This window comes from Leptonotus elevatus, chromosome 11, assembly GCF_054856555.1.
Source record: "Leptonotus elevatus isolate MCC_2025b chromosome 11, RoL_Lele_1.0, whole genome shotgun sequence".
Classification (NCBI taxonomy): domain Eukaryota; kingdom Metazoa; phylum Chordata; class Actinopteri; order Syngnathiformes; family Syngnathidae; genus Leptonotus; species Leptonotus elevatus.
In genome coordinates this window covers 16,719,459-16,734,415 of record NC_141249.1, presented here as the reverse complement: position 1 = coordinate 16,734,415, position 14,957 = coordinate 16,719,459, and the positions used below count along the sequence as shown (strand labels likewise).

Genomic DNA, 14,957 nt, shown 5'->3' with positions numbered 1-14,957 from the left:
GTCACCATTTCATATTACATACAGTGGATGATATCTGAAACATAGCACCAAGGCACATTTACTTAGTAAGTACAGCACAAGAAAACCAATCATGCTGCTGAGAGCTCTAATGGGGATGCACTGTTTAGATTAGGAAAGTAGGAAAATCTGAATCCGGCGCTTTACCTTGAACCCCCAAGTGACTGCTGCCGGTTAGCCGCAGAGCCCAAGCACTCAAGAGTAAATAGACTGTCTCCCACGGTTGATCCACCTGTAAATGATGTCATTGCCCAAACATTCCTCTCCTCCAAACATGTCACTTCCACTTGATTGAGCTACTTTCAAACTCTACGGCTCATTAAATAAACACACACGCAGTCCTTATAAGGAGCCACTGCTCAGTCTGATACAACCCCGGAGAGAAGCCAAAAGGTCGAGTAACTTTTACTCAAAACCTTTGTATGCATTTCAAAGGCTATACTGTTCAGTTGGTAACCAAAGATCACTGCAGATTAAGTTTGTCCACCACCAGATGAAAACCATTTAGTGACTGGAAGCGAAAGGCATTCCTCAACGGGGAGCTGGAAAGTATTAGGATCCACTGTGGAATAATCAAGCTCCAATGAGAGGACAGCGTCGCTCAACCCAGTTGCATTTAATCGCGTGGAAGCTTAGAAGAAAGAAAAAAAAGTCCAGGCGAGAAGGCGGAGCCATACCAAAGAGTCACCATCACAATTTTGGTTGCTCGCCTTGTGGCATCTGGAGCAGCAGCTGCTGCGCTTGCATTTGTGCTAACTTAAACCTGGTGTCAAAGTCCTCACCCTCGCCAGCGTGAGGCAAAATGTTCAACTCTGGTTCTCTTCAAAATCTTTGGGGAAAAGACTTGAGAATGAGCATGAATGCTTGTGCAAAATCTGAACATTGTTTTGTGAGACGAATTGCTCCAAATGTTTCGATTTCATTTAGAATGGAGCCTTTTTTGGTTGACTTCATTTCATCAATTAGCTGAAACAAACAAATAAATAAAAGAGGTCTAGCATTTTACAATCAGAATGTTTAACTTAAATTTTTATGTCTTCTTTGCAGACTACGACACTTTTATAATGATTAATTTGTTTCTATTGGCTTAGAAAATAGAGCAAATATGCTATTGGCCACCTGCCATAGACAGATAAGAGAAAGGGCAACAGAATAATAGATAAAAACTGCCATGTGCCAGATGAGGACTACTTCCAACAAGTCTCTACTGACATGCTTTGGAAATGATGACGCAGCAGATCTTGGAGAAGAACTTTATGAACTCATAGAAATAAAACGTATGCACACTTGAATGATTCTCAAGACGGGTGACAGCCAAATGGTGACCTAAGTGTAACAGACACCGAGGGGGTTTTACCTCTCGTCTACCAGTTTTTCTTTCCAATGGGCTCAAGGAAAAGTCCCTGGTATCCACCAGATGGCCCACAGCCGCAGTGTTAGATTAGATAAGTTAAGTGAGCTTGCACTTCATTACTTTGCAAACTAATGCAACTTTTCCACCGCACAGTAACAACTTAGCTTGGTTTGGGGTGGATTTTCCATCTCAAATAGTACAATGGGAAATTGTGTGAACCACGCCACGTTGAACGCATCGGTAAAGAGAACCTCGAACATCCTACACAATGGAGGATGGTTCTTCAATATTTACTTCTCAGTATGTGGCTGTCTGACATAGGGAGACTAGTTTTATTTGAGAGGAGACCGCAAGTAGTATGAAAACAGACCGCTGCAACAAATCAGACAGTGGAGTAGAATACTGCAGCATCCAAATGTAAGAAACCGTAACAGGGCAAGATGACAATAGCATGTGTATTTATTTCAGTCAATTCTACCCAAGAAAACGGTTTGCCGCAGCAAGTAGAGACTGCGGAGTAGAATACACAACAAGGTCAAGTCTCAATTGCATGTGTAATCATATGCAAGTACTGCTACAGCAAAGTTGAGGGAGCTATGAAATAGCAAGAGTACGCTAATGTAAGCATGTGTATTTATTTTTGTCATTTCTAGCATTGAAAATGAGCCGCTGCAGCAAAGTGGAGTATTGTAGCATTGAGAGCTAAGAAACGGCACAGAATTCGCTAACATTAGCATGGCCGTTTTTAGCTTTGTAATTTAGCAAAAGTGAGTCCATATTGAGTCGATTAGGTGAGGTGGAAAAGGAGGTGCAATTTTTTGCTTTGATACAACAAATTCCAGAAGTTCTGTCAATTTTTGAGGGGGAGTGGGGTTCCACTCTTGTTAATATATATAAGTCAAACTTTAAATGATATCGGGGAGGATTTGGGATTTCGAAGCTGCCTCACACAGTTCAAAATTTTTTTTTTTAAGGGATTTTTTTTCATGTACTTTAGATTCCTTTTAGTAGCATCATTATTATATAAACATGTCAGGCCTGGCATCTGTTAAATTATTTCAAGTACAAGATTTGCAAAGCCACCGCCAAAAGGAAATCACAACACTAAAAAAGCATTTTTTGTTTCTTTTAAAGTCTTTGTGCCTGTATGTGGTTTGGACAGTGGCTGTGCAGCCACGTTGCAGCTCTGCTAAATGCAGCAGGGAGAAGAACAGGCTGAGGGACTTGACAGAGGGCAGAGGAGGACTCCAGATGTAAAATAATTTTTGGGGGGGAAAAAATCCCAACAATAATGATATTACATTTTAACAGGCAACACACATGCAATAAGTTAGGTCATGGATGTTTTTCATTATACGTGGTAAAAGTACAAGTAAGTTGCAGCGTTACTGAGCTCCCGGCTCGCCTTGCACACGTTCAAGTGCTGACTGATCCATTTCCACAACTGTTGTGAAGAATCCTTAGTACTTACCGTTTATGTTCATAGCAGGCAACACCACAGACATCTTCGGGCGACTTCCTTTATTGTGGCTGGTTGCAGGAAGTAGCAGATGATCCTGAGAACCAACATGAGAAGGTTATGGAAAGTATTCAACTGGTATTATCCTTTTATAAATTAGAGGCTTCTCATTTCAGGGTGCTGAAAAGATCCCTGTGGTCAATACTGTTCATTTCTTAGAAATGTCACAAACTGAGTCAAATTTCCACGCTGCAGCCTATAATTAAAATAGTCTTTGCAAAGCACTTTTCTGTCCTTCATTCATTCCCAAGAGACGAAAATGGCAAAGTGATTCATTTATGACATTATATATTAAGAGTACTCAGGAGATGGAGGTCAGAATTTAATGTTTACTGCGGCTGAGTGTAGTGGGTTCATGCAAACACAGGGGCGAGTGTTGATCATCGCCACTAATTGCAGATTCATACGGTATGACACAATGTGTTTTATTGAGGTTACTATGAGATCAGTGAGAGCATTACTACAGGATACAAGGATAGAGCGATGCCAATATTGTGTGCCAAACCGCTTATACTTGTCAACAAGCCCAAATATCGGGACTAGAATACGAAATCAACATCAAACATAAAATTTGTGAAGGATAAATCCACTCTCACTAGTAGGCTTGGCTTTTAGTATAATTTATTATTTAGCGGAGCGAGCGGCGTCAATTTTTCATTTCAAAACTATTTCCCATGGGAAATAATGTAAATCTGTTTTAAAGTCAGACCTTAGCCAGCATAAATCCTCAATTAGTGGTAAAGGCAACATTATTAAACTGCTATACATGGAGGATGTTCCCCCAAAAAATTAATTACCCTATGAATGACCATTTAAAGAAAATGGCAAGATAATTGAATGGCATAAAAGAATGGATTAGCCTAAATAAACAAAATAATTAATGGGGTAGTCAAAGAGTAACTTATTTTTTTTAGGAGGCCATCCTGAACATACACATATGGAAATTAATTATTGTTTTACTAGGGCATTAAAATACCCTAATAATTTATTATTGATGACAATATGGAGTTATACTGATCATCTTAACCGTGTTAGCAAATTGGCAAAAGAGCTCCTGGTTAAGTTAAAGTTAAATGTCGCCATCATATTTCTCCTTGTCAAAGAAAAGCCAACATACCTTGTCATGTCAATCGTTAAGATACATACACGATACACGATTTTCAAAGTGTGGTATGGCTGAAAGAAACGCTGGCATGGAACATGTCAATTATATTCAAATGTCAAGGCCAATACATTTGCATTTAATTTCTAAGAACGGTTTGTTACATTTAGGCTTCTACTAAGTGTCTATTTTAATGTTGAGCTCAAAATATATGCTGAAGTTTTACAAAATTTTCAGATATACAAGATGTTCCACAAATAATTCAATTTGGAAGACCATCAGGTGGTTCCAACTTTGGCGGCTCCAATGGCTTATATAACAAATAGGGTGTGATTTTGTTCAAAACTACCCTAATGTTCGTTCACACACCAATATAATGTGCTTACTGCTTGTGCATACTCTCATTCAGCCGGGTAATTTCTCTCTCAATGCAATGTCAATCACTTTTATTACTCTTAATTAATGGTGTTTTATATTGCTGTAATAGCTGTGAGCTGTTAAGAAGTAATCAGTAGTGTTGTAGTTTAAATCAAAGATTTACAGCATGACATGCTCGTGGCACAAGACTAAGCTGGAAGCCACGAATAAGAGATTTAAATGACCCAAATGAGCAGGTTCTTCACTGTGTAAAAAAAAGAAAGTACATTACTGCTCATTATCAAGGGACTTTCAGCTTCAGGCTCCATGACGACAGGTACGTTTGCCTTGGAACATTATGGATAAGACCCTCAAGTGAGTGTTTCCACCACGTCACCCCAATACACACTTAGCTACAGGTGCCATAACACAACAAGTATGAGTACTTCAATTTTCTTCTCGAGAGGTAAATTTTCCATCACCTCATCTCGTTTCGCGCTCAAACGGAGGCCACAGGTGCTTGTTTATCTATAAAGGGCTTAACGTGATATAGGGTTCCACAGGAACGGGTCGGCGCAACATGAACAACGAGTTGAAAGTGCTGGGGAGGGTAAAAAGGTATCAACTATCCACAAGACAAAAATCTAAATTAATAATGATTGCCTTCAAATTCCAAATTTAAATCCATAACCTTGGCTAGTCTTGTAATCACATCATACGGAGTGGGGAAAAAAAAGGCCCCACATACTTTCAAATACGTAGATCCAGGAACCCAGGAAACAAAACACACACAAATAGAACTTGCACGAGAACATATTTTTGAAAATTAAAGTTAACACAATGAGTAATAGAGCGTGCTGATTTAAACCATACGGATTATTGCATTATAAATGTGCCGCGACAGATCATCACGTGTGCTCGGGCAAATGCTCCAATTTAACTACATTGGTCTGAATATTAAATGTCAATTTTTTTTTAAAGGTGTCTCAAAACAGTACACCACAAACTGCCTAATTATGTTGGAACATCAATATTATACTTTCCTTTTTGACAACTCTTTCAATGTTAAAAATGTCAGTGTGAATGTAAATGAACCAGGACTAATATGATATACACGATGTATCAATTCAGGCTTGGTGACAAAGAGTCTAAATCTTCGACCACTTGAGTTGAGACTCCCATTGAGCTAGGACAGCAAGCTGCAAATGGACCAACTGAACGTGATAGAGACCAGTAACCTTTTTTTTTAGTAGGTTAGTAATATTTTTGTTTCAAAGCATTAGATGCATAAAATTCAAATGTAAAACGACAACTAAAGGAAACCTGTCGCATTTGCTTGGCACAATGTTACATTTGGGCCTCTATGAGTACCCTCTAGGAAGAGCAACATTAAAACCCAAGTGATCAAAGACCTTTTATTGAGAGTGATGTCCAGTATTAACCATGTCAGGCGAGAGAAAATGAAAAACAGACCCCTTGTCTCAACTGAGGTAAAGAAGCCTAATGAAGAAAGGCAGAGGAGATGAAAAATGACATGTAGTCATGCATAAAACCACAAAACATGCACCTCATGATTGTAAATGGGCTGAAAAAAAAAGGACTGGAAAGGGGTAGTTAGTTACACCCTTGGGTGTGTGAACATTATCCTATCCGCCACTGTGGACTCACATTAAATTTTCATGTTAAGGAACAGACCTATTACTCACTATTTATGATTCATTCGCTAGGCCCTATTTTCTTAGTCAGTGGACAATTTACAGGAAAAGCCAAATTTAAAAAAGTTTTGTCGGATAATCAGTGTCAGGCAGTCAAACTTTTATGGACTATTTTTACATGACGAGTGTCAATATGTCAGATTCGTCTAAACTTACCCTGCGGAAAGACACGACGTAGAACGTGTCGCCTCGCCGGTTCATCTCGGCAAAGAAGTCACTGTACGTGTGAGGGGGTCTGTAGTACACCTGCAGCTCACTGCCAGGGGTCCTTGGAAACAAAATTATGAGATCAGAATGATGGCAATACAAATCAGAGCCGTCATCTATCCTTCCATCCATTTTCAACAGTACTTGTACTCATTAGGGGCACGGGTAGCCATTCCAGCTGAAGGCCTTTCCACATTATTCCATTCAATAGGACAGATGGCGGCATATACATTGAAAACAAAATAGAGACAAACGTACTAATAATGAAGCTGATTTCAATGTAGCTATAGAAAGATTTATTTTAACTAGTGCTTTGATGTCAATGACACCTGGGAACCGTTTTATTTCGGGATGGGGGGGGGGGGGGTGAATGGTTCTCCTTCAAACCAAAGCATTTTGTTGACAGCTTGATGAGTTTCTCTACCTAAATTACATTTGAGTCGACTTTGGAGTTTTCAATTGAAATGTTACCCAAACCTAAAAGGAAAAATGATAATCGGGAGGATTACTAATACAATCCTGGCTCCTAATCAATCAAGGAATTCAATTGCCTATATTACAATTTTTTTTAGATAAGATTTTCATGCAAATCTATAAAGTCCTCTGCCTACAACATGAATCAGAGAGAGAGAGAGAGAGAGAGAGAAAAAAAAAAAAAACAACCTCATACTTGACCCTAGACTGCCAGACCTGTTAAAATCGTTTCCCTTTCGTCCTTCATATTTCCTAGCCAAAGAGGGAAAAAAACTATAGGGGGCCAACAAAACCTATTGACTCCATCTGTCTGATGTGAGTGCAGCTCAGCAGAAAAGGTTTTGAGAGCCAAAACTCTGAAGTCAAGTACTGGGGTCATCCTTTACAATCTGTGCTTCATTAAACTGTAAAAAGCAAGAAGGGGGACAATTTCCAAAAAAGGAGATGACATTTTACCTCCCATTATGGTTCCATTTAAAGAGCCACTTAAGTCAAATGCTGTTATATGAACAGTTGCTTTATGTAATGGGTGTTGTGTCATGGAAAATGTGTATTTTTAAGGTGCATTTTTTTCTTCATCTTTTAAGTTGTCCCCCCCCCGCTCACTGAAGCCTTTTAAAGCTACACGTATTGTGTACCAGACAACATTTGTTAGCGTTAGCTGATAAATGCAACTTTAACTCTGTTGAGCTATATTTACTGCAGTGACCTAAAAGCAAATTAAACTTCATTAACTGTAAGGGGAGCCTAGAACTGTTTCTATAAATTAAGCATACATTGCTGGTATAATAAAAATTAACTTTCTGAAAATAAATGACACAATTACTCACTTTTCTTTGGCAGTTTTTGTATATGGAACAGTCACAATTTGGGAGCTCTTGACATTCTTCTGTTCAGTTTTCTGTTGGAAAATTTAAAACATGGTCTCAGTATAGTACAACCCATTAACAACAATAACATTGGCCGGCTGTCAAAGTCCAACCTCCCGATTAAGTCTAATGGTTGGGGCGGCTGATTTTTAAGAAAACATGTCTTTTCTTTTTTTTTCTCCACAACTAATGAAGACACAACCAAACTCAGACATGACCGTAAATGAACTATACAGGCGATAAAAAACTAAAACCAAAAAAACATCTACATGTGTATTACATACCATACCAAAATTACAGTACCTGTGTAGTTATTAGTTAGTTAGAGCTACCCAGATGGACATTGAAAAAATGACGGGGGGAAAAAACGCAGCAGAGAGGTGGGGGGCTGTACTAATTCCACAGATCCCCTGTGAGTGTTGTATTTACTTTCTCATGGTTGCCGGATTAAATTCAGATCAAAAAGGAGGAATGAGAGGACAAAAATGACAGAGGTGTGTGTGGAGGTAAAACTGTGGTGAAAAGAGAGTCCTTCCCTTTGCAAACAAAGACCTTCATGATGATTGTGCTTACTTAGCTATAAGGTTAGAAATAATATCTAAAGATGTATACATGGCAAAAAAAATAAAATTCAGAACGAGCTGATGGGACTTGCCAGAATGCTGCTGGAGGGTCTGAGGTGGCTGCTACTCATGCGCCTGGATTTGGTCAGCTGCAAGTCATGACGGTGGACCCACCCCCTCAACTTGTGGGCCAGCCTGTCAATCAAAGTCAGCACACATTAAAAAAAAAAAAATTCTTAACTACAAAGCTATTTATTATCTATTGTGGGTGAGTGAAAACAGTAAGCCATGCTTGAAGAACTTTCATACTCACTCAATACACTTGGTCCTATTAACAGGCGGCAGGCATGGGGGCGGATGCCTGAGGAAGTTAAGTTCCTTCACCACCATCAGGGCCTTGTCCTCAGCACTGCAGCACCACAAACAGATGCCAGGAGGCCAAGAGAACATTGATGAGAGCCGAAAACATGTTGAAAGGCTTGGACATGTGCATGTGAGAATTTCACATTCGCTTTAATGATCTGTTGAAAATGTTCTTCTCATTAAGAACACGCTTTCAATCCAAAGGGAGCGCCAACATGGCCGCCTGCCTTGCGTCTGCAAACACCCATGACGAGTGGGCAAGAGAAAAGCCAAAGACAGATGGACTTGGCTTCAATTTGGCACAAGTGTGAATTTATTGTTTTTTTTTTAAATGCATTGATTAAATTCTAATGGATGCCATGTGTAGTGACTGTAAGGCTTCTGCCAGTCAATACAGTTTGAGCATATGGCAATAGAATATGGCTGATAAAAAGGTATGTATCCAACAATATGGGTTCGGTTGAATTTGTTCCGTGACCAAACTTATTCCGTCCCACTTTACTTGTACAGTGGAACTTTGATTTTTGTAAGGCCTAGATTTAGTATGATTCCATTTGCATCAATGTATATATCCGCTTGGTTTTCGTATTTGAATAAAGTTGTGACTTTCATTTTCTGGAATCGATACACATTCATCCAAAGCATATCATAAATTCGGAATAAAAGGTTAAACAGATGGCAAAACATAGTCCACAAAGCAAGCTTTTGTTAACAACTCAAGGCAATAAGCCATCTGCGTAACAAATTCTGTCAAAAGACAGAAAAAAAGGCATATAGCATAATTCCAGTTTCACCACCCTGTCTCGGAGTCAGGCCACATATAGTGTTATTGTTCAAATAAAAGCTTGCAATGTTGAATACGCTTTGCCATCTGTTAAAACTAGGGATGGGGAAAGTCGTGGTATCGAGCCGATAAAATGATCGGGAATACGAATCCCTAATAGGATTCATTGAACTAGAAATTAGAAGAATATAAAATTGACATTAATTGCATGCAATTTTAAGGAAAATGCTATATTGGGATATATAGGCCTTTCTTTAAAATTATCTGTCATTGTTTTTTGGGGAAATGTTTTGTAACAAAAGTACTAGTGGTATCTGTACCTTAGAACTCGTCGTACTGGTAACTGGGGAAAAATGTGGTTTTGAACATTGCTAGTTAAAACCTTACAACAGCATGTTCTGAGCGCAAGCAGGTAAGAAACCCATTAAAATTCAAGATCTTATATCAAAAACAGTCTTCAATAAAGGTAAAGGTGATTTTAAATGTTCATTTATCCACCTCATTAGTCATTTATATTTATTTCACACCGTTTTGTATGTAAAGCTATAGTTGTTCACAGTTTATAGCTGTTAAATGTATTTTTGTTCATATCTAAGTATGCTTTGGGTCTCTTATATTTTAAAAGTCAGAAAGATGTAGTTAAAAAATACAAAAACCAAAACAAAGTTTCCTGCTTTAGAAAGTTGCCACTGCCAAGTGACGCTAGACTAATTCCTGTACATTACCTTTATAGGTTGACCCCCTGGACTTACAAAATGTAACCAGCTGGGTGATAAATATGGTTTCTATACAAGTCTTTTACAGCCACCAAATGACAAAATCAGAAGTTAATATGTGTCAACATATACTGTTAATATAACTTATGAAGGGAGTTGCTGTAATTGCTTGCACACTCTGCTTACGTGGAGTGTCTACACTTGGAGCCCACCGGCAAGGGCACTCGTTACCAAAACGTGGGCCACCAAAGAAATCCCCCTCAACCTTGGCCAACTCTCAAGGTCCTGGAAAAAGTTATGTTCGACAACATGCCAGACCACAGGGTCCTGATCATGACGCTTGCTGAGGGGCCCATATTAACCTTTCTGCACACACAGCTTCCAATTTAGGCAGACCCCCAGATTAGGTTGCAATACCCCCCCGAATCATCCTCTCTGCAAGCATTTGGCACTGTCACCGTCTTTTAAAAATGCTAATGTGTTCCTTCCTCCCTGCATTGGTTTAAAGAAAGCTGATACTACAGGTGACTGGCTTGTATTAACAAGTGACATAGTGCTCATGTATAGCTGACAAAACACAGGCTGCCAATACTGTGGACTCTAACCACATTGCAAAACATCATTTTCAGGTCATGGGGGTGCAGGTAATGTACCAAATAAGAATGTTATTCGTGCAATTTACAAATGAAGACTTGCTGGGCCTCAATTACTTTTAAAATAGAAAGAAAAATACATAAGCCCTTGGAAAAATAAGCTGTTACAAGTGATATAAAACTGGATGTCAAACATGGCCTGACCCCAATTTCCCACATTGTTACTCAAAGCAAAACTCAAGGGATATTTGAAGGCAGACGTTTGGATAAGACTCGGAGAGACCCTCGCGATCATGTCGTAATAAGCTGGTACCAGCCCAGCCCAGGCTCTAAGCGCAGGTGCATCCTGGGCCGCACAGTCAACGCCATGCTGGGTGTCGAGCACGTTACCTGTCAGCCATCTCGACGCTGTCGTTTCCAACAGGCTCGGGGCCCGCCACGGCCTTGCTGTCTGTTTCCGAAGAGAAACCTAACAGGTGTCTGCTGTGCTGCACGTTCACAACCTCCAGCCCGGAATCCGAGTTGCCCTGAAGCTGACTGATGAAGGCAGACATGGGGGGAAAGAGAGAATGAGGAGAAATTAGGACACTTGGGATGATGGAAAGAAAAAGGAAATTCCAAGTGGCCCTCATCCTGTGCACACAGGCGTTTTTTTTTGTTTTTGTTTTTTAAGCCACAAAGTTCAACAGTGAACTCTGATCTAGTCTGTGCGATCCAAAGCACACTGAAGAGCCCAGGCGGTGTCCTTCAATGCTTTTACAACACCAGGTGGCATTTTCATTTTCCATTTCAAAAAGGAATTTGGCATGTCAAAAGTGGGCATGTTTTGTATTCTATAAAAACGCACCAACACAAGCAGGCACTGACACTCAAGGAAGTCTCAGCTACAAAGCACATCACAAAAGCAACAAAAGAACCAAGTTTTTATATGTAAAAGCTCCCCAGCTCAATCTTAGATCCAGCGTACATTCCGAACACAGTCAAGCTTATCAAAGTCAACAAATCCAACTCGCATCCCTTGTGGAAGACGTCCTCCCTAGGAGAAAACAAACATTTTTATAACATGACATCAGAGAGTCTGTTGTTATACTTGCAATAAAAAAATCCCAGCATTTGCAAACTGGGCCGAATTGAGCTCTTTTATATAACCTGTCTTAATTTGTCAGATGTGGTAATAGTGAATGCGGGGATGAAAAGGAATGGCCGCATATGTATTTTACACCACTCGTGGAGCGTGACATGTTTTGTTCTAGCGGTCACGCCGGGTAAATGTTTACATCCCATCAAACCTCATCAGGGTTGTTCTGAGGCTTATTCACCTATTAGTCACAACGTCCTATAAACTCTGGAGAGAACATCAGAGGAATGATTGCAAAGATGACTAAATGAACATTTATTTTCTTCAGAGAACAGTCTTACTCAAGGATATCTACAGAATGGACCACTAAATTCTTTCAGTTCATGGATTCATTGCAACACATTGTCTGCATCAACCGCTTTACTGTAATCACGGCAAAGTCTTCGCTAAACCTAATGTTGGCCAGTGATTTGACAAACTGTCAACAAAGTGATACAATAGGAACTAGTTTGCACTGTTTTCAATTAGCCTTTGGATAATGTCTAACATGACAGGCAGGAGCCCCACAGTGAATCATCGGGATTCCCATTTATTTCCTCTTGTGAGTCCACTGTAAATTTGACATAGCAGTCAAATTGCTTTTACAATAACTGCCAACAATTTCTCTTAAAATAAAGACACCCACAAACGTCTACTCGAGTATTACCTTATGGGTCCGACATTTAGCACGAGGAAGACCAGGACCGCCATGAGGCACACAGCTCGTCTCTTGGGAGTCGTTGCCTTTAGCACGGAATTCTGCGGGGGGAATACATTTAATTCAAACGCCATGTCTAAGGCTAATTGTGTATGACGCCATTTTGTGCATACATTTGTGACTTTTTCCCAGTGTTGGAAAGTACTTGAGTACATTTTTGTACATTACTTGAAGATTTTCTGACATCTTTTTATATTTACTCCCTAAACACAAATGACTTTCAATTCCTTTTTTTTGGTGTCAAAATTGGCTAGTGCCTATTCTTGCCTTGCTTTGGACATTAGCTCGGCGATATCTCGCTGCTCACCTCACTCCGCAGGCCTTCCAGTTGCCTCTTGAGGCTGCCGTTCTCGCTTATGAGCACCGCGTTCTCAGACAGCGCCATTTTCAGCCGCACTTCCAGTGACAGCAGATACTCTTTCTTCTTTTTCCGTGACAGGGATGCAGACTCGCGGTTCTTTATCATGCGTTGCTGCCTCTGGGAAAACTTTGACTGAGGCCAAAAAAGTGGGACGGACAGTAACAAGGGGTGGGAGAAGAAAAGAACAACACATACGATTATGACTCATGTCACAGGATTCATCACATCTGGATGCGTTTGGGGAGCACCTATCCAAACAGGACACATGGGGCGGCGGTGGTGTGAGAATGCAATTAATGCCCACACGAGCCACCTGCTGAGCTCTTTACACTGGTGTGACATCATGTTTATACATGTTCTAAATACCGAAGCGTTTCATTGCTGTGATGAATGTCCCCAGTCTTACATATTATCCAAATAGAAAGCCACAATTTCGCAGTGCAGCTTATTTGTTGTGGCAATATTTTCTGTATTACTGTAATGGAGAACACAAGAAGAAGAAGAAAAAAAAGAAAGAAGAAGAAACCAAAGTGTACAGAGCAAACATCCTACTTATTCTAAACATTGAAGCAACTTTTGATCACAAATGTACAAATGTTGACAATTACTTGGACCAACCCAAAAAAGCATTCATGCCACGTTTCATCCCATTGTGTTAAATTTTCCATTACATTATTCATCTTCTGGGTGTTTGTGGTCAAAAAGTGTGACAAAAGAGGAGTGACAAAAGCAGAAAGCTGGAGTGAAACACAGAAACCAGAGCGCCAGTAAAAAGAAACACGAGATAGAAAGAATCAAATGAAAGAAAAAGAGGCCAGGGTTGCATTCTTGTTTAGTACAAATGATGGCAAGTCTTAAATAGAAATTTTCGACACATCTGTCAGTGTGTTCACGACACCCCTGCACCTACTTCACACCCCAAAGACTCCTTAAGTGCACGCGAAAAAGCTTCTGTTGAAAAATATTTACATCAAGATGTTTTGAGGGCCTGTGAGGAAGGACGTGTTTATGGAGCGTGTCATTCTTTTGAGAAATGATTTCCTATTAGAGACACACCAAATTCCTCTGATAAATGATTGAAGAAGTTTAGCTACATTTGAACATTCAAGGGAAGTCATACAATTCGAAACCCAACTTAAATTTCAGGGGGAAAAAAGTTGGACACAAATCAACTTCAAACAGCTACCTCGTGCTTTTTCTTAGTTTTTTTTGTAAATTATAAGATTTCAGCATACCTCACCACTTCAGTGCGCAGCACAGGATTAAATCATAACTTTTGTTTTTCCTGGGCCTTTTTCAGAGTGCCTCGTTGTCTGCCATGAGTGCACGTTTCCCCAGAGAAAGGCAGGCGCAAGACATTTTTTTTCTTTCTTTTTTTAGGCTGACTTGATAGGACCAGGGTTTCAGGCTTGCGTGGCCATTTTTGAGCGCCTTGTTGTAGGCCATGAGTACATAACCAAGAGGGGATTTTTTTCCCGTGCTTCCGTGGTCGCTTTGGAAGGTTGCGACAGCCATCAGCAACTCAAGCAGATATGCTCAAACATGTAGTTATGTGTAGGCATAATAACGATGTTGGACAAAAACATCCATTGTTCTATATTGTAGCAGTGGTGTTCGATTGGCAATTGAGAATCACATGATTTGTCACGATTTTGAAGTCTCATTTTTTATACCTGGCAATATTTTTAGTCCTTAAAATTTGTCAAGATATTTAACGACAATTCTCTAGTGTTAAATTTATAAGACATCTTCATTTTACAGGGAGATAAATTAAGTAACCGTTATATTGATTGGCAATCCCCCCCCCCCTCCATCTTAATAATAGTGGCTACCTTTTTTTCCCCCCATAACGCTGGAATTCTCCAATACTTTCTCCTCTGTAAATATGTTGTGTGTCCAAAATTGTTTTGTGTTTCACCTCAGGCTTCCTTGATTGTTTTAACTATAATTCTTTCACACTGAAGTTATATAGTTAATCAAGAAATCCCAAAACATTATCTTTAGGGATTTTATTAATTTAGAGTCCTGAATTGCTGTATTTGAGATGGCCTTTCACACAACGGCACCTTACTTAATAATTTTATTAAAACTAGTCTACTAAACTACTACCACACTAAGACACACAAA

The 14,957-nt window shown here is 39.7% G+C and overlaps 1 protein-coding gene across 1 annotated transcript in view; it reads right to left on the bottom strand.

Moving 5' to 3' along the window:
- The window catches only part of atf6 (activating transcription factor 6), a 29,799-nt gene that overhangs the window by 4,861 nt on the left and 9,981 nt on the right, over nucleotides 1-14,957 (bottom strand). The window contains exons 8-15 of the mRNA XM_086090218.1: nucleotides 12,777-12,962; nucleotides 12,419-12,510; nucleotides 11,025-11,171; nucleotides 8,492-8,587; nucleotides 8,271-8,373; nucleotides 7,577-7,647; nucleotides 6,222-6,333; nucleotides 2,844-2,928 (exon numbers count right to left, since the gene is read on the bottom strand). Coding sequence (XP_085946344.1) covers nucleotides 2,844-2,928; nucleotides 6,222-6,333; nucleotides 7,577-7,647; nucleotides 8,271-8,373; nucleotides 8,492-8,587; nucleotides 11,025-11,171; nucleotides 12,419-12,510; nucleotides 12,777-12,962 — 892 coding nt within the window. The remainder of the gene's footprint in view (nucleotides 1-2,843; nucleotides 2,929-6,221; nucleotides 6,334-7,576; nucleotides 7,648-8,270; nucleotides 8,374-8,491; nucleotides 8,588-11,024; nucleotides 11,172-12,418; nucleotides 12,511-12,776; nucleotides 12,963-14,957) is intronic.